This window comes from Protopterus annectens, chromosome 16.part0 (genome assembly GCF_019279795.1).
Source record: "Protopterus annectens isolate FY-2018-M chromosome 16.part0, PAN1.0, whole genome shotgun sequence".
NCBI lineage: Eukaryota > Metazoa > Chordata > Ceratodontiformes > Protopteridae > Protopterus > Protopterus annectens.
In genome coordinates this window covers 620,797,147-620,822,174 of record NC_056750.1, presented here as the reverse complement: position 1 = coordinate 620,822,174, position 25,028 = coordinate 620,797,147, and the positions used below count along the sequence as shown (strand labels likewise).

The window sequence follows — 25,028 nt, the reverse complement described above, 5'->3', positions numbered from 1 at the left end:
CACAAAAAGCATTTTCTACAGCAAAATTCAACATTTGAGAAAAACACTTTATATGTTTATGTTGGTATGGAGGAATAAAATCACTTTTGCTCATTATTTTATCAGTTTTTAACAAACTATAGGCATTATAGTCACTTGCATAGTCAAAGCATTCCTCAGGGTCAGATACACAAGAATAAAAACTGTTCTCTAAACTATCAGATTCTAACCAACTACCATCACCTTCTTTATACTGGTTATTGGCAAAAAAATATATTAAATGTATCTTCCTACACGGTCTAAAAATATCACACTTTAATTCACGTAACCGAGGCAGCACTGTGGGTATATATTTAAGACCATAATTCAAAACATTCATCTACTCTACAGATAGACACACCAGAAATGTTATGAACAATAGAAATTTTCTTAAATTCAGATGCAGCAGTTACATGCATTGTTTCACCCTCCTCTTTGTAAACAAAAGACACAGAACTGTCAAGAATATATTGCACAACATTATTTACAGTCACACTAATACCATTTGCTTTTCTTGTCATCATTGAAACTGTGTCCTTCTCGATTGTTAAAGTTCCCAGACTGAAATCTTCTTCTCTTCCGCTCACTCTGCTCTTCCTGAAACTGCTGGTTCCCTCTCCAAAAATCTGAGGTAATCTAGATGGATTTTGAGCTGCTGGTAACGCTGGAAAATGCTCTCCTTCACCTCCACCATTAGAGGAAATGCCCAAAACATCTGAAGCAAAAGACACACTCCTAGGAGCTGGTGATTTCTTAAAGGGACCAGAGCCTTTATTACGATGAAAATGTGTTTGTTTTTGCCATAAAAAGGCACGATTACTTTGATAGTCTTTTAGATCTCTTTTCAGTTTTGTGCATTTCCAATCAATAAGTTCTTTTTAATATTTATCTAAACCAATATTTACATCTGCTAAAAACTTGTCAAACTGCATAGATGTAAGTCTTTTAGATAAGTCATTATAGGCAGCTCTAATGTCTTCCTTAAGCTTGTTTTGTTTCACACAATCTATTTGTAATAGAACGGAAATCCATTCTGAAGTACAACGATGAGCTGCCAATAACCATTTCTTAGAAAATTGCACATCCCTTTCATCAGACATACCAAAAGGAGTAGAGGGACTTTTAAAGGCTCTTAGTCCCCTAGGTGTAATATCCAAGTCAACATATCTTTGCAAGCTTAACAGATTAAAGTATACAGCAGTTTCTTTATGCAGTAACTGTTACAACTTACTCATTAAAGCACTTGATTCACCAGAAGGACTGGAAGAAGGGCCAAATTGTCCCACAGAGGCAAATGGATCATTCTCTCTAGAATTTCTTGCTTATTCAAGTCTTTCAAAACAATGTGAAGTAGAGGAAACGCCCACTGAAGCAGAAGGATTGGCAACGTTGGAACCAGCCATACCTGCAGCATTCTGATGCATTACAAAACTGTTCATAGTTTTTTGACTACCTTCCAGTGTGTCATCCCTTAAGAGCCTAGGGATCCCAAACAAGGATTCATTCGCCATAAAAACAGACCAAACACTACATGAACTAAAAAGAAAAGATAAAACTGAAGACCACAGATGAAGAATCCTCTTAAAACACCAGTTTATTGCACCTCTAGTGCTTCGGCAACCGCCTTCAGGGAGTATAAAACATCACATAACTTACACGGTTTATATACACTAATGCACCTAACAATTAAACATGCAGCCTAAACCAATTAATCAATAAACATTAAAAAATACTTAATACTACGTTCTCATCAGATAAAAAGCCTCCAGTTACATTCCACATTCAGACCCTGAGGAAATAGTTTGTCATATTTCAAAATGAAAATACTTTCTTTATATAACAACTTCTTTTTATACAAATCATCAGAAAATACACCCTTCATAATATGTTCTAAGATAGTGGCTTGTAGCCCATTTGGATTCGAATTGTGAGCCAGCATAAAATGTTTAGCAACAGGGCTGTCTTCTTTATTATTTATAATATTCCTGACATGCTCCGGCAGTCTAGTTTTAAACTTCCTTTTACTTTCTCATATATATATATATATATATATATATATATATATATATACATACAAGATTACACGGACATTTCAACACATAAATAATATTCATTAAGGACAACCACACCTCCAGGCTAGTTGCCCAACATAATTCATCCGAAATTATCCAAGTGCTACTAACTCTGGGCAAAACTGCAATCCATATTGTAGCTTGCTACAGATCCTCCACCATGCCCCAGGATTCCCACTCCTCTTTTCTTGATATAATAAGGAATATCTGGGTCCCAACTGAACACCCTAATATTGGGAGATTTCAACTACCCCACCATTAACTGGGAAAACTACTCTTGTACCAACTCCTTTCCTCAGTGCTTCCTAGAATTCATAAACTCCAATGCTCTGGGTCAACTTGTCTAACATTTCTAGACCTAGTAATTGCCAACATGAGTGACAGGTGCTCCACACCTGAAGTCAACTCCTCATTGGTCAGATCCGACCATAAACCAATCACCCTAGATATCCACATCCCGCCCCCACCCCCCACTAAGGAAACCACAGTAAAAAAAACTTCTCCAATGCCAACTTCATGCTTCTTAAGGCAGAAGTGGCCAATTTCACACCACCCATGCAGATGGACAATACAGTTACCACTGCCAAATCTTATACAAATGCACTCTGTAAGCACCTACACAGGTGCATGGATTGTGCTATCCCTAATAGAACCAAGATGCAGTCTTCTAAAAAAAGGAAGCCAGTCTGGTGGTCCAGTGCTATAAGCAAACTCTACAACAGAAGGAGAAAACTGTTGCAAATGAGAGTAAAGTCCCATGAGTGAAGAAGCTCCCTGGTCAGCCTCAGCAAGAAGCTGAGATCGCTCATAAAATCTTCCCCAAGCGACCTGTGAAAACAGGATTGCCATTGACTCTAAGGACAACCACAAAGCATTCTACAGCTATGTCAAGAATCTCAATGGCAACACCCAAATCTGCTCTGAGTTACAGCACAATGGTGCAAAATTCGTGGAACCAATTGATATCGCCAACATCCTGACTGATGAGTTTAGTGCCAACTTTACTCCCGACCCTCCACCTCTTAAGGGGCCTATATCCATACCGGAAGAATGCATTGCCCTTGCAATCACAACTGAACATTTGAAAACTGCACTATCAAAAGCCAAGAACACAACATCCATGGGACCGGACAATATCCCTGGCTGCGTTCTACACGAATTACAGAATGAACTAGCCCCCCACCTATGCACTATGTTCAGTCATAGTCTCTCGATAGGCTTTGTACCCACTGAATGGCACATGACAACATTTATACCACTCCACAAAGGGGGAGCCACCATGGACCCTGGGAACTGTCGCTCTATTAGCCTGACGTGCCTGGTCTGCAAGGCCATGGAGCATATCGTGGAACTCATAAACAAGGATATTGGTAACCTCCAAACTCTGGACCCCACCCAGTTTGCATTTGTGAAGGACAGATCATGTCTCATGAACTTGATCGACTTCTTTGAAACAGTCACCAAAGCCATGGACGAGGCGAAGACAAGTCCACACAGCCTATCTCGACCTCGCCAAGGCTTTCAACACCATCCCCCTTTCTGGTATCATAGATAAACTCACCAAGCTGGGTATAAATCCATATGTCACAAGATGGGTCTGCCAGCTGGCTCACAGACAGAACCCACACTGTAAAAATTGCGGACTTCAAATCTGGCTCCAAACCTGTGACAAGTGGAGTACCACAGGGTTCAATCTTGGGTCCCCTCCTGTTTGGAATCAATTTCTCTGAAGTATAGGCCAACACAGAGGGTCTCTGGCTGACAAATTTCATAGATGACTGCAAATTGGGAACCATAGTCAAGTCAAATGACGTGGACATGCTACAAAAGGGCCTCACTGAGACTGATGTTTGGTGTCAGACCCATGGCCTGAAGCTCAACGCCAAAAATTGCATTGTCATCCCCTTTGGTAAAAACCATATAAGCGGCAGCCCACTTAACTCTGAAGGCATAATAAGAGACCTCAGGACTCTAGTGGACAGTAGCCTTTCCTTTGATCACATCACCACAGTAGTCAGGAAATCCTTCTACATGGCACACCTCATCATGAAAGGGTTCTCATCAGGGAAAAAAGAAGTCTACTCTGCTCTCATCAGACCCATTATAGAGTACAATGCCCCATTTGGAATGTACCTTACAAGGCATCTGCAACAGCTGGAAAGGCCACAAAAATACCTCACAAAGAGGATTATGGGACGCAAACATTTACCCTATGCTGACCGCCTCAAAAAACTCAGGCTTTACTCCGTAGCATATCGCCTATTCCGAGGTGATCTCTGCCTAACATACAAAGCTATGGCAAACCCTGAGCTGCTGGACATGCTACATCTAAAGAAATCCTAGTCCCTCAGAGCCACATACTCTAGGGACCTAAACCTTGTCACCACAATTAACAGAACATGATGGAGTGATAAGATTCCTGTCCCAGAGACTTCCCATACTCTGGAACAAGCTACCTATCTATGTCAAGCAGAATTCTTCACTAGCGCTGTTCAAGAAAAATCATGATGAGTGGATGGGTAAAAGGAAATTCACCCCGGGAAATCACTTCAGTGGCCCTGCTAGACAGGGGCATAGGTAAATAGCATCCATGGGTAGCTAAAGCCAGGGAACCTTGTTGGCTAGGCTTACATTGGCCCTAGCGCCGATAGCCTACTTCCTACCTATGAATGTGTTAAAGCTTTCAGTTAAAAAAATGTTCCTGTAAAGTAGATCTGTCCATTCTAGACCAGTTATTGGTATCTTGTGCAATAATACATATACGTTCTGACTGAATTGCTGCTGTTGAATTCCCATTCCCCTTACAAAATATTTTCATATACTTCAGAAGTCTACACTCATTTGTTATATTTTCTCTTCTAGGCACCCAGATATATCCTGACAATAACAAATCAGGTTCCAGCCTGTTTGAAAGCTTATTGTTCACAATTGTTTCTTCAGCTCCATAATTTATTTGACATTTGTTTACCAGGAAATGTCTGACTGGGCCAAAAAGTGCCCTTTTTTAAAGGAAGCGAGGGCGAAAAGCTCCATAGTTGCACAAAAAATAAACATTTAATTTCCCTAATCATGAATTGAGTTACAATAGTTACGTGGACAGATGCACAAAAGAAGTCGTACAATTCTGTAACATTTGCACAATGGGATTTACAAGAGATAGATACACAGGAGAAAATTAAACATCTCATTTCCATAGTCGTGGATTGAGTTACAATAAGATACATAGGAGAATCATACAATTCTATGACATTTGCAAAAAGGAGTTGCATGAGATAGTTACATAGGAGAAGATTATACATTCATTTGAGTAGGGTATGCACATTTTATGAATTACAGTTTTCCTAAGACATGGGTAGATTAAATATTTAGATTTAGAAAATAGTTTAGGATATAAATAGTGATGGGCAGGATAAGACAAGAGTAGATTATAGGAAGCCTTTTGTAACATGAAGCATGCTCAAAAAAGTTATTCAAGTCAACAGTTATGATAGAGAATGAAGAGCAGAGAGTTAGAGTACAGGGGTGCAGAGAAAGGTGAAGGAAGAGGAAGACAGGGTAAGAAGGTAGTTTGTGTGAATGGTAAATAGGGAAGTTTGCAAGGAAAAGAGAGAATGTCATTAGCATGAACAGATCCAAGAATGGCTTAGGTACTGTTGCAAGGAGTTAAAGCTGGCTAGATTGGCAGTTGGTTCTGATTGTTAGAGGGTGAAGTTTTAGTTGGAACATGCATACATATCGGTGTAATTCTCATCCCTTTACTACCACAAATCTGCCATTATTGTTTTTTTCGTATTCTATCATTATTTGAATCCTTCATGTTATCAGTGATATTCCCTTTTCCCTTTGTCCCTTATATTATGTGGAATGTCCACCCTAAAATCCTTTCTTTTACAATTTCAAATGTAAATTTCTGTCCAAATGCATCTTCTATAACTTTGCTGTATATACCCCATGCTTAATGTCATTCGATATTTTTTACTTTTTGTCTGTACCTGTAAGGCCATTTGTAGTCCATGTTAATACTGACAGAGCAATCATTCTGATAAAAAAGGTATTACTTCAATCTATTATACATGCTAGTCTTTTGAATATGTATTGCAGCTTCCATTCACACATTAATTGTTTGGCAGGCTGTTCTTGTATATAGTTGCTTCTTATTTCCATTTGAACCGTTGTTACATTTTCCTAGATGTTTCACCTCAGTAAAAACAAAAATAAATACATTTTGAAACCCCTATCCCCATTTAACTCGCAGCAGATGCACGCAACTGTGTACACTTTTCAAAAAGAAGTTTACCTGTCAAAATAAGAACAGTTACCCCAAATCAACTGCTGCATCCTAAGGCATTACTTACAGTTAAGGATATCTATACTCAAGTGCATTTTAGAACCTGTGCTCCCCCTTAAGCTGATATCTGTTCTTACCTTTGTTCCTGTCCTGAATGTTTACTGAGCATGCAACCTATTTCACACATTAACTTTGTAGTTTTAAAGGAAAGGGCATCACTTCCCCTAAATACATTGTCTTCAGCTAAAACAGATGGTAATGGAAAAATAAGCGGCTAATAACTTTACAAATAGCTAACTAACACTATTCATGCTTTTCATCATTTTCTCTTGATTTTCACATCTAATTCCATAAAATCCCTGCCTAGATATCAGCCTCTATAAAACAGAGGAAATTACTTTTTTTAATTCTGTGCATTTTATAATCAGTACAGTTTTATATATCCCAGCAGCCCAAGATCACAACATTGTATTGACTATAACTTGATTCTTTACAGCCTTTCTGTTACTATTACAGTGAAAAGCCTGGATTCATTACAACCAAGAAAAATTACTTTTTTTTAAATATCAGCATGTACAGAAATCAGTGATAAAACTCCCCCACCACACATTTAAAATATTGAGGGGCTGATGAATGAAGAGAATGAGAGAGAGAAGGTTGGATAATGTGGGGATAGTGAATCAGGACGTGCAATGGGTTAGCAAGGAGGAAGAAAGGATAGCTATGAAGAAGATGAAGAATGGAAAGGCTGTTGGTCCAGATGACATACCCATGGAAGCATGGAGGTGTTTAGGAGAAATGGGAGTGGAGTTTTTAACCAGATTGTTTAATGAAATCTTGGAAAGTGAGAGGATGCCTGAGGAGTGGAGAAAGTGTTTTGGTACTGATTTGTAAGAGTAAGGGTGATGTGCAGAGGTTTAAAACTGATCAGTCACAGCATGTGACGTTCTGGGAAAGAGTAGTGGAAGCTAGGTTAGCAAGGGTGGTGATGATTAGTGATCAGCAATATGGTTTCATGCCAGGAAAGAGCACTACAGATGCAATGTTTGCTCTGAGAGTGTTGATGGTGAAGTACAAAGAAGGTCAGAAGGAGCTGTATTGTGTCTTTGTGGACTTAGAGAAAGCATATGACTGGGTGCTGCTTGTTGAGGAGTTGTGGTATTGTATGAGGAAGACGGGAGTGGCAGAGAAGTATGTAAGAGTGGTACGGGATATGTACGAGGGTAGTGTGACAATGGTGAGGTCTGTGGTGTGAGTAACAGATACGTTTAAGGTGGAAGTGGGATTACATCAAGGAGCAGCTTTGAGCCCTTTATTTGCAATGGTGATGGACAGGTTTACAGATGAGATCAGACAGGAGTCCCTGTGGACTATTATGTTTGCAGATAACATTGTGATCTGTAGTGAGAGTAGGGAACAGGTTGAGGAGACCCTGGAGAGGTGGAGATATGCTCTAGACAGGAGAGGAATGAAGGTCAGCAGGATTAAGACAGAATATGTGTTTGTGAATGAGAGGGAGAATAGAGGAATGGTGAGGATGCAGGGAGTAGAGTTGTCGAAGGTGGATGAGTTTAAATACTTGGGATCAACAGTTGAGTAATGGTGAGTGTGGAAGAGAGGTGAGTGTGGAAGAGAGGTGAAGAAGAAAGTACAGGCAGGGTGGAGTGGGTGGAGAAGTGTCAGGAGTAATTTGTGACAGACGATTGCCAGTCAGAGTGAAAGGGAAGGTCTACAAGAGAGTAGTGAGACCAGCTATATTATATGGGTTGGAGACAGTGGCACTGACAAAAAGGCAGGAGTCAGAACTGGATGTGACAGAGTTAACGATGTTAAGATTTGCACTGGGTGTGATGAGGGTGGACAGGATTTCATTAAATAATCTGGTTAGAGGGTCAGCCCAGGTTGGACGGTTTAGAGACAGTCAGAGAGGCAAGATTGTGTTATTTGGACATGTGCTGAGGAGGGATGCTGGGTATATTGGGGAAAAGGATGCTAAGGATGTAGCTGCCAGGTAAAAGGAAAAGAGGGGAAGGCCTAAGATAAGGTTTATAGGTGTGGTGAGAGAGGACATGCAGGTGGTTGGTGTGACAGAGCAAGATGCAGAGGACAGGAAGAAATGCAAAGAGATGATCCAATGTGGCAACCCCTAATGGGAACAGCTGAAAGAAAAAGATGCAGTTTACATCGTGAATTGTTTTAGAAATGTTTTTATGTAAATATTAGAGGAGAAACTGTTTTACTTACATGAGCAACCTTGTGGCCCAAAGGAGTAATATCTTTAATGTGCCCCAGACGACATGTGTCTGACTAGCTCCACAGGAGAGGGTGGGAGCGCATAACCAGCATCTGCTTGCTCTTCCTTTGGGAAAGCAGACAGCCTTGATGTCCTTCAAGGATGCATCTGCAGTCCTAACAAATGGGTTGACCTGTCGTCAGGCAGCCCTTCGGTCGGCCGGATTCCAAAGTCTGGGTCTGGCCTCGGCTGGTGTCGCACTTCACCCGACGTCATCTCTGCTGGTCTTCGGGTATAAAGGCATCAGCCGACGCCATTTTCCTCCGTCTTTCTTGCCGCGTGGCGCCCGAAGCAGAAGCTGTTCGCAAGTGCCGGTCGGTCAGATCCAGAGATTACTACTACCGAATACTACTTGAAGACTTCTAAAAGCTAAGTACCCCATTGGGGACTCTTTCTTGCCTCAGCCGATGTCAGAAAAGTGAATAACTGTTTAACTTGTGGGAAACAAATACCTCATAAAGATTTCCACTCTTACTGCTTACCTTGTTTAGGCCCAGACCACGGCGTAGCAGCCTGTTTAGCCTGTGCTTCCTTCAACCGACGAACGCTTAGGCGTCGGTCGGAGTTTGCTGAACAGTTTTTCGGCTCAGATTTTGCGTACATTATGCCGTCGGATCCTCCGACTTCTCAAATTAAGAAACGCAAAGAAAAGACTGACACTTTCGCGGTCCGTGGTTTCGGCGAAACCACGGTTAAGCAAACCGCGAGTGTCTCGGTTTCGGCCGAAACCGAGCAAACGGGTCAATCTTCAGCCGAATCCATAACTACTACCGAGGCTCCTGCTACCCCAGTTGAATCGGCCTCTGAAGTTTTGCCTACTAATGTGGTTTCTCTAGAATTATCGGACACCATCCCTTTGGATGTCTCTACCCCAGCATGTGGTGCTGCTAGGCCTCCTGCAGCCATGTCTATAAAGGCCTTTGCCAGGGCTAAAGCAGCCAAAACTGCTAAGTCTGTGCCTGTTAAGCCCCCCCCCCTCACAGGCCCAGTTCCAGTTCCCAAATGCTTACTCTGGCAGAGGATCTCATCTCTTTAATAAGGGGATCCCAATCTCACCCAGACAGAGCCTCTCAACCTCCAGAAAAGAGACCTAGAGCAGAGCCTCCTGAGCCACTGTCCTCAGATGACTCTTCTGATGATTCAGACAATACAGACCATCCAGAGGCTCCTTTTTCTACTTATGAAGATTCCGATGCTGAAGAATCTATTCCTCCTGCCTCTCCACCAGAGGAATTTTCCTTTGGGGAAACCTTACATGCCATGAGAGAGCAATTCCAATGGCAGGGACAAGATTTCTCAGATTCAAGAAAAAGGCTTAGGACCTTTCTACACTTACCGCAACATAGGCCCTTAGCTATACCTCCAGTTCTTCCTGTTGTGGATGATGCATTTAATGATGTTTGCACTGCTCCTGATACTTTACCTCCAGCCCCTGCCAAGCCCGATAGGTTTTACAGGGTACCGGACACTCATCACCACCTATACAAGGCTCCCCTTGCAGATCCTGAGACTATCTCCCAGGGGCCTAAGGCAGTAGCTTCAACCTCAGCGAAAAACCCTCTCCCTTCTGAAAGGGAATCCAGGTCCTTAGAGAGATGGGGTAAAAAAGTATACACCTCTGCTACTCTCTCAGCTAGAGCTTTGAACTGTCAGTTTCATATGATCCAATACCAAGAGTTTATACTTGATAGTTAACTAAGAAACTGTCCTCTGATGATTCCTTAGATAAGAAATATGTTTTAGAAATGGTGAATAACATTCAGCAGGTTAGTAACCATTCTTTAAAATGTGGCTATGATGCACTGGAGGCTTCATTTAGATCAGCCATGACTGGCACAGTTATAAGAAGGCATGCATGGTTGAAAGAACAGGTCTTACCGGATCATGTTAAAGCAAAACTATTAGATGCTCCTATGGATAAGGTCAGTCTATTTGGTTCTCCTGCCCAGCAAGTAATGTAGAAAATGGAAGAGAAGGCAAAATCTGTACAAACAGTTAAAGATTTCTTACAGGTTCAGCCCCCAAGGTTTAGCAGGAACTGGCCTTCCAAAAATTGGTCCTTTCCAGACTCCTCTAAATCTCAGAGAGGCAGGAATAGACGTTCCAGAGGCAGAAATCAATCCAGAGGAGGTGCCTACAGAGGACGCCAGTGGCAAGGCAATAACCAACGAGGCACAGACACCACCACTGCCACTACAACAGGACAAACACAGTGACTTGGCTCTGACACCACCTTCCAGGGAACAAATAGCAGCACCCTTAGGCGGAAAGTTAGCCTTATTTTCTAAAAATTGGCACTATATAACAAGAGACAAGTGGATTTTGCAAACTATAGACCAAGGCTACAGGTTTCATTTCCACACCTTACCAGTGAAAAGAGGAATGCCAAACCTACCACCAAATCAAAAAACAGAAGCTCTAAAACAGATAGCTCAATTAACAAAGATGAGAGCTGTGGAAAGGGTGCCACCTACAGAACAGGGCAAAGGATTTTATTCCATACTCTTCCTAGTACCAAGAAAAGAGAAAAATTGGAGACCTGTTCTCGACCTGTCCGCTTTAAACACATTCATCATTGTTCCAAAATTCAAAATGCTGACCCTACAAGCAACTTCTTCCCATGCTGGGCAAGGAGTGTTGGCTGGTAACTCTAGATCTCAAGGAGGCATACCTGCACGTCCCCATACGACCAAACTGCAGAAGATACCTCAGATTTCTTGCAGGATCAGAGCATTATCAATTCTCAGCATTGCCCTTTGGCTTATCTACTGCGCCCAGAGTATTCACAAAATGCCTGGCATCAGTAATCGCTCATTGCAGGCTACAGGGAATCCAAATTTATCCATACCTGGACGACTGCCTGATACAAGCGGACAACAAAAGCAAGCTGACACAAGACTTACAAAGAGTAATTTGCTTACTACAAGCCCTGGGATACACAGTCAATTTAAAAAAGTCAAGACTGATACCATCCCAAACAAGAACATTCTTGGGTGCAGAATTGGACACAGTAAAACAGATGGCATTCCTAACTGCAGAAAACCAAGAACATCTCCCTCTTTACTTCTTGGCATTAACAAAGCAGAACAAACTAACAGCAAGGAAAGTTCTGCAGGCCTTGGGCTTCATGGCATCATGCATAATCCTGGTCCCCCATGCCAGACTGCATATGAGAAAGCTACAGTGGTACCTAAAGAATTTATGGTCTCAACACAGGCACAGCTTAGAAACCGAAATACCACTAATCCCATGCCTGAAACAAGAGTTCCTATGGTGGGCTCAAGCATGCCAGTCAAACCCAGGTTTGTCCTTCCCCAACATTCAAGCAAGCCAAACCATCACAACGGATGCCTCAGACCTAGGTTGGGGGGCCCACATGCTGGACAAATGCATTCAAGGATTATGGACTCCAGATCAGCTGCACCTGCACATAAATCAAAAAGAAATGCTGGCAGTGAAACTAGCAATCCAGAATTTCAGACCATTCCTCAAAGAAGGCCAATTAATGATAAGGACAGACAACACCACAGTCATGTGGTACATCAACAAACAGGGAGGCACTCATTCATACCCCCTATGTCGAATGGCTCTGGACCTATGGAATATGGCTCTGAGCTACAACATCCAGTTACAGGCAATATTTGTACCGGGAAAAGAAAACATCCTAGCAGACATGTTAAGCAGAACTACCTCGGATGCTCACGAATGGATGCTACACCCCGACATCTTCAAGGCCATCACAAAAAAATGGGGAATGCCACAAATAGACCTATTTGCATCCCCACTCAATCACCAGATCAAGAAATTCTGCACAAGGACATACCACCCACTGGCTTGGAAGGTGGACTCTCTATCCTTCAGTTGGAAAGACCTGACAGCATATGCATTTCCACCTCTTCCTTTGATGCACAAGGTACTACTGAAAATCAAAGAGGAACATCCAAGGATAATTCTGATAGCTCCAAATTGGCCAAGACAACATTGGTATCCTTTGCTGAGGAACATGTCTCGGGGAGGAACGTGGACACTACCCCTGATTCCTTTGATGTTAACTCAGAGCGACTACAACATCATGCATCCAAACCTGAAAACTCTACAACTGACTGCCTGGAACATTACATAAGAGCAACTAACCCAGATTTATCCCAAAGGGTTAAAGACATTATCCTTGAAGCCCGCAGACCTTCAACAAGACGGAACTATGCAGGAAAATGGAAAAGGCTTGTCATTTGGAGTTCTGAAAGAGGAAAAGATGTGTCAAAGATAGATATTGCCAACATCCTGGAGTATTTGGCAGAGCTTCTCCATACAGGCCTGTCCTATTCCTCCATCAAGATACATGCATCAGCTATTTCTGCAGAATACTACTTCGATCCCCCTGTCTTCTCACACCCTCTACTCAGGCAGTTCCTCAGAGGAATCAAGAATGTAAAACCTCCTAGGAAACCACCATTACCAGCATGGGCCTTGAACTTTGTGCTAGAAAAATTGACACTCCCTCCATTCGAACCAGCAGCAACAGCAGACCTTCAACACCTATCCTGGAAAACTGCTTTCCTACTGGCAATTACTTCAGCAAGGAGGGTTTCGGAACTACAGGCCTTAGTGGCAGTACAACCCTTCCTAATCTTCCATCAAGATAGAGTGTCCATGAGAACTAATCCTACATTTATGCCTAAGGTGGTATCCAGAGTGTCTCTAAACCAGGTAATCCACCTACCTACCTTCTTTCCCAATCCACAGAACAGGGGGGAAAGACTGCTGCATACCTTGGATGTACACAGACAGTTACGCTACTACCTGGACAGAACCAAGGGCAATAGAAAAACTGACCAGCTTCTAGTAGCTTATGCAACAGGAGGGAAGGAAAAGCAATTTCCAAACAGACAATCTCCAAGTGGATAGGAAATTGCATAAGATTCTGTTACTCCTACCATGGAAAGCAAATTCCACAGAACATAAGGCCTCATTCTACAAGGGCTACAGCCACTACCACAGCTTTCTTACGAGGAGTGGCTACCAAGGACATTATTGAGGCGGCTACTTGGACCTCCGTGCATACATTTGCCAAGCATTATAACTTACCTCTATACTCTAGATCCCGGCGGGCTTTGCCACTGCTGTTTTGCAAGGGATCCTAACTACACCATAATTCTTCTTCCTCCTCCCTAGTTTGGCTATGGTATTCTACCCATTTGTTAGGACTGCAGATGCATCCTTGAAGGACATAGTACAGTTTTGTACCTACCATAAATGTAGATGTCCGAACAGGATAGCATCTGCAGTCAGGATTACCCACCCTCCTTCCCCTCTGTGGTACTCCTAGGGTATTTACCCTCCTAATAGCTAGCTGGGGGGGGATCTCTTATGGTGTATTTGTTTGTATATATGTACATACATGCTTATTTTTTGTGTTTGCCTTCTACTTTTTGGAAACTTTGGCATTTATCCAAAATTTAGCTTTCCAAGAGGGCAACTGGCATCTGGGGCAAGAAACACTGAGGAAAATGGCGTCGGCTGATGCCTTTATACCCGAAGACCAGCAGAGATGACGTCGGGTGAAGTGCGACACCAGCCGAGGCCAGACCCAGACTTTGGAATCCGGCCGACCGAAGGGCTGCCTGACGACAGGACAACCCATTTGTTAGGACTGCAGATGCTATCGTGTTCGGACATCTACATTTATGGTAGGTACAAAACTGTACTGTTCTTAGCAACATGCCTGGTAATCTCTCTGCTGCATGATCAGCAAGATACTTTGGAGGTTTGGCATGAGAATAAGCGTGCATGCACTTCTTGAAGGCTGAAATTGCAGCGCTCACAAGGCTATAATGGAATAATGAGTTGTGGCATACTCTTCTTGTAGCAATATGATTCTGCACCAGTGTCCTTGATCTGCTCATTGGTTTCAGATATAGGTTATGTTGAACCCAAGGGAGTCTAAAATGGGTCCATTACACTTGGTGAATGATGTGAGGAGCAAGTTGCAGCTGATGGTCAGCAGTGGAAAGTAAAAAAAAAAAAAAATGTTTTAGTTACTTCAGTCCTTTCAGTATGCTTCTATATATTTGTGATGTAACATGGGGTTTATGCTTCACAGTTCACCCACAAGTTGAACACTGTCAACAAATTTTCAGTCTTTTCAGGCACTTATTGCAGAACCACATGTCATGTTGTCATTTTCATTCATTCCTCAGTAATTGGGTTTGTATCTGATCCAACATGGCTGCTTCTTCCATATCGTAGAACACACGGACTCCTGAGCTCCTCCCATAACTCTTCAGCTACCTAACATACTTCAGATCTCAATTGCCTCCATAGCATTTGTACATAGATTGTGAATGCTTGAGTTTTTGAATGGCTTTCCTTTTGATCCAACTCTCACAGGTCAGTGAGTTTAACTTTTGTTACTTTTTCCATTACAGTTATTACTCTTCCTTCTGCAGGACAATGGGAGTGGACGATCAGTAAGCCTGGTTCGTCAGATCTGTCAGTTTCTGTTTCTCCCTGGCAGTCCGCTTTTGAGGTTGTGGAGTGAGTATTCTGTATACCTAGAGTTCAGACAACTCTGTCCACTTTGGATCTGCCTTCCCTATCTCATTCAGTTTTGCATCCAGAGTCTCATTTATCCATTCCACCAGGACAGCCACCCTGAACTGGTCTAAAGGAGACACATAGACTCCCCACAGAATTCTGTCAGTGAGGACACTAATTTTGATGAGGAGTCCCCCAGATCACCACCCAATGATGTTTCATTTGGAGACATCTTAGAGCTCCTGAAACAAAAGGGTGTTCAGTCCCAGGATAACCCTTTCCAAGAGGAATCAGTGTTCCTGGAGGCCTTTGCGTCTGGCCCATCTACCTCTTGGGTGACTCCACCCACAGATGAGCTCATAGAGTTGGTCTCTCAGCAGGAGTGGAAGGAACCAGCCACAGCTGAGCCTGTATCCAAGAGACCAGAGAGGATGCTTGCCCCATCTAAAGATCAACCTCAGTGGACTAAATTAATTATTGCCAATGCCATAGTCCTAGCAGCAGCCACTAGAAAGGAACTGTCAAAACAGAGTTACTTTGCCCACCCCATAACAGGGAGTCTAGGACATTGGACAGATTTGGAAAACATGTCTATGCTTCAGTGACCTTCATTGAATTGTTTGGCATGTTTCACAAGGCTTCAGATAGATTTGATCAAGGAGCTTAGCAAATCTCTCTCTGGGAGTATATCTTCTGAGGAACGGAGTACCATTTTCTCACAGTTGGCTACCCTTCATTTTATTTCTAATATAATAAATAAAACCAATATCCACTGGCAGTATGTACCAGCAAGCAAGGAATCCCACTGGGTTGTCCATTCCTGTGAATATTGGTTTTGTTTTGCTTTTCCATTTGAACACTACCTTAGTTATGTATTTCTTATTTGTCAGTTAGGCTTCTCTCATGCTGCTGAAGGTACCTCATGGGCTGCAGGTTTAGACATTTTCATTAGAAGACATGCCTGGATGCACTTGTGTGCTTTTGCGGAACCCTTCATATCTTCCTTCGTCAAACCTGGTTGTTTGACCAAAATTGAAAGACGTGCACTCTAGTTAAGAACAGGAAGGGGGAAACCCTATCTGCTATGGGCATTTGCTTTTCTTCTCCACAATGGTCTTTTTTTAGAAACCAGCAAGGTGGTAGAAAGATGTGGTTCAAGAAATCCCAATGTCCCTTTCAAGATGCATCTGGAGAGAGTTCCCTAGGGGCAGAGGGGAGAACTTAAATGGAAGATGCCATCTCTGCGGCAGAAGTGGTCCAAATAACCAGGGATTTAAAGATTCCTTCTCAGACAGATCTTATCTGTGCTCTTGAAGGAAGGCCTGACTGTCTGTCTCCGAAGGCATTCAGTGATGTCCTTCAAGAATGCAGCTGCAGTCATAACATATGGGTTGTCCTGCCTCAGGCAGCCCTCAGTCGGCCGGATTCCAAAGTCTGGGTCCGGCGTCGGCTGATGTCGCCTCCTCTCCGACGTCAGAATGGCTGGAGTATAAAGGCATCGGCCGACGCCATCTTCTTCAGTCTTTCTTGCCACGCGGTGCCCGAAGCAGAAGCAGTTCGCAAGTGCCGGTCGGTCAGCTCCTGTGTTTTCAGTACCGAAGTCATCAAAGAGCTAAGTACCCCGTTGGGGAACATTTTTTCTTACCTCAGCCGATGTCAGAGCAAATTGAGAAAGTTAATAATTGTTTGTCTTGTGGTAAACAAATACCTCATAAGGACTTCCATTCTTATTGCCTCCCTTGCCTGGGCCCAGACCACGACGTCTCGGCCTGTGCTGCCTGTGCTTGCTTTAATAAGTGCACTCTCAGGCGCCGGGCAGAATTTGCCGAAGACTTTTTCGGCGAATCTTTCGCTTATATCATGCCGTCTAAACAACCGACATCTCAATCTACCAAAAAACGAAAGGACCGGGACCGACATCCTCGGCCCGCGTCCTCCACCGATACTACTCCTAAACCCTCCGCGAGTGCTTCGGTCCCTTCGGAAGCGGTAATTCAACCGCTCCAGGCCGACGACACAGCGTTAACACGTCCTTCAGTCTCGGAGTCTAAACCAGTGCCGGTTGTTGATTTTCCTTCAGAAACCGAAGTTCTGGATCTACCCGACACCATTCCTGTGGACAAGGTTACTCCTGCATGTGGGGCAGCTAGGCCTCCTGTATCCATGTCCATCAAAGCCTTTACACGTGCTAAGGCCACCAGCCAGGCCAAGGCCCATCCTAAACCTACTGCCCATGCCCCTTCTTCTGATAAACAGATCATGTCTCTTGCTGCAGATCTTATTTCTCTTATCAGGGGGTCTCACCCTCATCCAGACAGAGGTTCTCAGCCGCCTGCAGAGAAAAGGCCCAGACCTGAGCAGGCCGACAACCTCTCTTCAGATGAAGCCTCTGGGGATTCTGAGCATTCGGATACCCAAGAAGAATCCTTCCAGGCCTATGAGGACTCTGATGCTGAGGAATCAATTCCCTCTGCCTCTTCTCCAGAGGATTTTTCGTTCGGTGAAGTCCTACACTCTGAGGGAGCATTTTAAATGGCAGGGTCAGGAATTCTCTGATTCCAGGAAAAGACTACGTACCTTCCTCAAGCTTCCCCAGCACAGACCTTTAGCTATCCCTCCAGTTATGGATGTCCTGGATGATGTTTTCTCCGACTCCAGTGCTAACCCTGATTCTCTCCCTCCTGCTCCTGTCAAGCCAGACAGATATTATAGGGTCCCTGACACCCACAAACATCTCTTTAAGGCCCATTCTGTGGATCTAGAAACTATTTCACAGGGCCCCAAGGGAGTGGCTACTTCCACAGCCAAGAATCCACTGCCAGCGGATAGGGAAGCTAGGTCCCTGGAGAGATGGGGTAAAAAAGTTTATACCTCTACCACCCTGGCCATGAGATCACTTAACTGCCTTTTTCATATGTTTCAGTACCAGGATTTGTTACTGGATGATTTACAGAAAAAGATAGCCTCTCCTGAGCCTATTGGCATTGCAGGATCTAGTACATAACACTCAGCAGGTTAGCAATAATTTTCTTCAGTGTGGTTATGATGCATTGGAGGCTTCATGTAGGGCAGCTATGACTGGGGCTGTTATACATAGACATGCTTGGTTAAAAGAACAGCCACTGCCAGACCATGTTGAAGTAAAGTTACTTGATGCACCTCTGGAAAAACAGAAGCTTTTTGGTGCTAATGCACAAGATGTGTTGAAGTCCATTGAGGAAAAAGCTAAATCAGTACAGACAGTCAAAGATTTCCTCCAGGTTCAGCCACCCAGATTCAGCAGGAATTGGCCTTCAAAGAATTGGTCCTTTCCAGACACTGACAAGTTTCAAAGGGGAAAAAACAGGCGTGCCCGAGGTAGAGGGCAATACCAAGGCTCCTACAGGGGCCGCCAATGGCAACCACCAAATCAAAGAAGTGGCGCAGGCAGTCCAGCTGCACAAGGACAACCACAATGACTTGACTTTCATACCAACGACAAAGGTTCAAAGAGAAGCACCTTTGGGCGGAAAATTATCCTTATTCTCAAAAAACTGGCATATCTTAACCAAGGACAAATGGATTCTGGATTTAATAGACAAAGGTTACAGATTCCACTTCCATACTTTACCAATAAGACAAGGCATGCCAAACCTGCCACTTCATCAAAGGGCAGAGGCACTCATTCAGGTTTCAAAGCTGTTACATATAAAAGCAATAGAAAAGGTCCCTCCACAGGAACAAGGCCAGGGATTTTATTCAAGACTGTTCCTTGTTCCAAGAAAGGAAAACAAATGGAGGCCTATACTGGACTTGTCTACTCTAAATACTTATCTCATTGTGCCAAAGTTCAAAATGCTGACGTTGCAGCAACTCCTTCCCATGCTGGGCAAGGGGTCTTGGCTGGTCACTCTGGACCTCAAGGAGGCATACCTGCATGTCCCAGTCAGACAAAGCTGCAGGAGATACCTCAGATTTCTTGCAGGGACACAGCATTATCAATTCTCAGCATTGCTGTTTGGCTTATCTACTGCGCCCAGAGTGTTCACGAAATGCTTGGCATCAGTAGTGGCACACTGCAGACTCCAGGGGATTCAGATATACCCCTACCTGGACGACTGCCTCATACAAGCAGACAACAAACAAACCTTGATAGCAAACTTGGACTATGTCATTCAATTACTACAGGCCTTGGGATACACAGTCAACATTCAGAAATCAAGACTTCTGCCATCCCAACAGATTATTTTCCTAGGAGCCAAACTGGACACAAAAACACAAATGGCTTATCTCACAGAGGAAAAACAACAGCAGTTACCAGAGTACTTCAAAGGCCTAGCAAAGCTCTCCCAGCTGACTGCAAGGAAAATCCTGCAGGCCCTGGGGTTCATGGCATCTTGCATTCTTCTGATACCTTTGGCAAGACTTCATATGAGAAAGCTGCAATGGTACTTAAAAAGCTTATGGTCCCAACACAGCCAAAGGCTAGAGGACGTAATCCCACTCATTCCATGTCTACAAAGAGAATTTTTGTGGTGGGCTCAAACAAGTCAGTCAAACAAAGGCATGTCTTTTAACAAACCTCAAGCAGGTCAAATGATTACAACAGACGCCTCAGACCATGGATGGGGGGGCGCACATGGAGGGCAGATGCATTCAAAGTCAATGGACACCAAGGGAAAGGCATCTGCACATAAACCAAAAAGAGATGTTGGCAGTGATACATGCAATCGAGTCTTTTGAAAAATCACTTCAGCAAGGACATTTGCTAATAAGGACAGACAACACCACTGTTATGTGGTATATAAACAAGCAGGGAGGCACTCATTCTTATCCCCTCTGCAGACTAACAATGATTATCTGGGAAAAATCCCTAAGTCTGAAGATACATCTGTAATCCCAGTTTGTGCCAGGCAAGGACAATGTACTGGCGGACAAGCTGAGCAGAAATTACTTGGATCCACACGAATGGATGCTGCATCCTCACATTTTCTCACAAACAAGGACATGGGGAAGACCGGACATAGATCTCTTTGCTTCTCACATGAATCATCACCTGGAAAAGTTCTGTACAAGGACCCACCATCCTCTAGCCTGGAAAACGGATGCTCTCTCCTTCAGCTGGAATTCCCTAACAATTTATGCATTCCCTCCTCTACCACTGCTGACCAAGGTGATACTGAAGATCAAAGCAGAACAACCAACAGGCATTTTGATAGCTCCAGACTGGCCAAGGCAGCACTGGTACCCATTGCTGTTGAGCATAACTCGGACCAAACCGTGGCCTCTGCCACTATGGCCTCTGCTTCTAACACAACACGATTACAGGACTGTTCATCAAAACCTGAAAACATTGCATCTGACAGCCTGGAGGTCACTATAACTCCTTCCGATATCTCTCTTTCCAAAAAAGTTTAAGAGATCTTACTGGAAGCACGCAGACCTTCCACCAGAAAAACCTATTCAGTCAAGTGGAAGAGATTCATCATCTGGAATGCTAACAGGGGTCAGGATACAACAGTATTGAGTATACCTCAGATATTGGAATACTTGGCAGAAATGTTTCATACTGGTCTCTCATATTCTTCCATAAAGATTCATGCCTCAGCAATCTCAGCAAAATACAGTTGTGATCCACCTGTGTTTTCGCATCCTTTGCTAAGACAGTTCCTAAGAGGGATAAAGAATATCAAACCTCCCAGGAAACTGCCAGTACCTGCATGGGACCTCAATTTCGTCTTGGAAAAATTAATTCTTCCTCCCTTTGAACCAGCAGCAACTTCAGAAATGCAATTTCTCTCACGGAAAACGGTTTTCCTATTGGCAATCACATCAGCAAGAAGAGTCTCGGAGATACAGGCACTCATGGCAGTACCTCCTTTTCTCATTTTTCATCAGGACAGAGTCTCTCTAAGAACCAATCCTTCATTCATGCCAAAAGTAATTTCCAGGGTGTCTCTAAATCAAGCCATTCACCTGCCTACTTTCTTCCCCAATCCTCAAAACCGGGGGAAGCACTGCTGCATACTTTGGACATACACAGGCAACTACGCTACTACTTGGACAGAACTAAGGCCACCAGAAAGTCTGACCAACTGCTTGTAGCCTATGCTGCTGGAGTACAAGGAAAAGCAATCTCCAAACAAACAATTTCCAAATGGATTGGACACTGCATCAGATTCTGCTATTCTTTTCATGGAAAAAGTGTGCCAGCCAATATTAGGCCACACTCCACCAGAGCTATAGCCACATCCACAGCTTTCCTAAGAGGAGTGGCTACAAAGGACATTCTAGAGGCTGCTACATGGAGCTCCATGCATACATTTACCAAGCACTACAACCTGCCTTTATACTCCAGATCCCGAGCAGGCTTTGCTTCAGCAGTCCTGCAGGGCATTTTAGCTACACCATCACTTTCTTAGTTCCAACCACCCCCAGCTTGGCTATGGTATTCAACTCATATGTTATGACTGCAGTTGCATTCTTGAAGGACATAGTACAGTTTTGTACCTACCATAAATGTAGATGTCCGATAGATATGCAACTGCAGTCGGATTTTCCCACCCTCCTACCTCTCTGCAACCTTCTTTATGGGTCCACTCCCCCTATTCCTATTAGCTGGGGGTATCTCCTATGGTGTATCTGTTTATTACTGTTGTGCATGTCTGGAATTGTTTATCCATTCACCAAATTTAGCCTTCCTAGGAGGGCACCTGGCATCTGGGGCAAGAAACACTGAAGAAGGTGGCGTCAGCTGATGCCTTTATACTCCAGCCGTTCTGACGTCGGAGAGGTGACGACACCAGCCGACGCCGGACCCAGACTTTGGAATCCGGCTGACCGAGGGCTGCCTGAGGCAGGACAACCCATATGTTATGACTGCAGTTGCATATCTATCGGACATCTACATTTATGGTAGGTACAAAACTGTACTTTCATCTATCCCCTGCACCAGAGAGTGGCTAGATGTCACAAAATATTCATGGGGTGCAGAGGATAATATCCAGAGATTGTGTCATACCATTTTCTCACCCCCCCACCATCTGTTCTGAAAAATATCCCTGATGTTCCACCCAGTCAGAGGGAAGTAGCAGCACTAGAAATAAACAAGCTGCTAGAAAAGAGCGTCATCCAAGAGGTACCCCCAGACCAGAGAGAGAATCCAGAACTTATTCAGGATTGTTTTTAGTGCCAAAAGAGACAGGAGACTTGAGACCAATTTTAGATCTCAGCAGACTAAATCATTCTGTTCAGTATACAAATTTCCAGATGGTCATAATTCAGTCCATTATGCCATTTCAGCATAAGGACAACTGGATGTGCTCAATAGATCTTCAGTATGTGTACTATCATATCAAGATGAACAGATGATCCAGAAGAGCTTTACATTTCCGGCTGGGAGCTGGTCATTGTCAGTTTAGAGCACTGCCCTTTGGTCTCACCAGAGCCCCCAGGGTGTTCAGCACATGTATGGCAGTCGAAACAGCTCACCTGAGACTGCTGGAATTCCGTGCGTTTCCATACCTGGGCAACTGGCTGTTGACCTCAATTCTGATATGAAAAAGTGCCTAAAGGACCTTTGTATTCACACCCGTCATCAGTTTTCAAATGTTCTAACAGATGTTTTAAATTCTTAGTTTTCTTACAAATAAACTTGGGTTCATGCCCAACAATTTTACTTAGGTCTTGATTACCTTTAATTGCTTTCAAATTTTCTCCGAATGATATTCTTAATATAAATTCCTTCTATACTCATTGGGATAGGAAAAGATTTTTTTTCTATTAATTTTCTACTGATATTTTAATTTTCTATTTCATTATTTTTATTCATTTTTTTATCTGTTAGAACTTTTGATAGCTGATGGCAGCTGTGAATCCAACGGTCCTTTAGCTTTTTTATGTCAGAATTGCAAATTTTGTAGGTGCATCAGTTCTACCAGTTAATATTTCTTTAAACGCATCAGTTACATTATTGTAGCAAAAGAAAGATTTGACTGCAAAAGTGAAGGTTTGGTTTATTTAGCTAGTTGCTCTAATTGTAACCATTTTTATATAGGTAAGATGACTAGAAAACTTTCAGACAGAAAAAGCAAACGCGCGTGCTGTAAAGAAGAAATTAGCAACAATTTAGCAAGACACAGCATGATCTATCAATGTTTTTGTAAGTTTGTATTCCTTGTTGTTGAAAAGGGGAAGAAATTGTCCTTTGTAGATACATTTAACAATTTATCTTGAATTTTTATAACTAAAGTGGCAAGTCTTTTTGCAAGCCGTTGTTGTACCAGGGCTGAATGAGACAATTTCAGTTAAGTTTATTAAAATGTAAGATCATTTAACCTATTTTAAAATGTTTTAAAGGTTTATACTGCAGTATTTGAGCTACTTAATTATATAGATAATTGTAAAACAATTGCATTGATTTTACTCAGTGCATTTCATTGTATCTCATCACAATGTCATTTCCTAATTGTATTTAAACTGCATATACATTTTACATTTTATTTCTGAAAAAGTTCTTGATATTAAAGAATGAAAGCACTAAAAAGACTTTTGTTGGCTTTGTAGTGTAATTTGAACCTTGCAAACGTTGTGCTAGTGCCAAAGGGTTTTGCTTTCATCTGTTTGGTTGGTCCCTTGGTTCCAGTGGTTATTTTACTTTGCAGTGTATGTTCTTTCGGTATGAATCCATGCAGTCCTTTTTTTCCTTGTACAAAGCATAAGCATCATCTAAGTTTACGGGAGGTGAATTTTGCGGTGGTATGCTGAACACAGATGTGTTTAACTGTACTTAGTACTCCAAAAAAATGGAGCCTTCTGTCTATATATTTGTGTACAATGTGGACTCTTGTTAAATGTAGCATTTCCAGTGCAGGTTTTATGTAAGTTGCAGCTCAGTCAGATAGCACTGTCAATTAAAATATACTTCATTTTTATTTGTGCATCTGCAGTTTCGGTTTACAGCACTCATGCAAGAAAAGGTTGAATTGAAGGAAAAACAGGAAGAGTTAGAACACCGTTGCATTCAACTTTCTGGAGAAACTGACACTATAGGTAAAAGTTCTAGTTTATTTTTGGTGTGGACCTGGCTGCTGCTATGGAATCCTCATTTGATTTCTGTTTGATTACTGGGTGGGTGGGCTGGACTATTGACCCTTTTCAGCCGCTACCCCATCTCATTAGGGCAGTGTAGTGCACAATTTATAACAAGACAGTAAACTTACATGCAGCTTAACATCATGACATTGAGTTGTAACATGATATTGAATTAACCTCTTGAGTTAAAGACTGGTGAATTTTACTGTATAGCTTTCTAATATTTCAAAATTGCTGTGCTTAACAAGCTGCTGTTTACTTCTGAGAGTGGGGCTGTAGGTTGCTGCCACAGCTGTTCACAGTTTAGTCAGATTTAATTTTAGCATGCAAATTTTCATGAATGTGTGTGCTAACGGGACCGCTGGACTCAAAGGGGGCCAATATCCACACTATGCAGCATATTTAATGGAGAACTGCATGTTTTTCAACGTATCTTGAACTTTTCTGCATTACTAATATGTCTGTATCAAAGTAAGTGATCATTATTATTTTCTAATTTGTTATACCTCAAAATGGTCAGAAAGGGCTGCCCGTGGGTAGCATGATTTTATTTTGCAGTCAGTGCCTTCACTTCCCTGATATAATTGTAGAGAAACAGAGAGAAATTTGTAGGATGAGAGGATCATTTAATGCGGTTTTCCCTCTCATCAGTTTATAACAGTAGTGCGAGTGTCAGCATCAATTTTTAATTATTTGTTTCCTTTGATTTTCATTAGTGGCCATCTCAGATACGGCATGTAAGGCATGTTTG

General features: G+C 42.7%; 1 protein-coding gene across 1 annotated transcript in view; it reads left to right on the top strand.

The window, feature by feature from the left end:
• Nucleotides 1–25,028, top strand: part of GOLGA2 (golgin A2) — a 1,989,954-nt gene that overhangs the window by 1,454,267 nt on the left and 510,659 nt on the right. Inside the window, exon 24 of the mRNA XM_044058153.1 lies at nt 24,088–24,235. Coding sequence (XP_043914088.1) covers nt 24,088–24,235 — 148 coding nt within the window. The remainder of the gene's footprint in view (nt 1–24,087; nt 24,236–25,028) is intronic.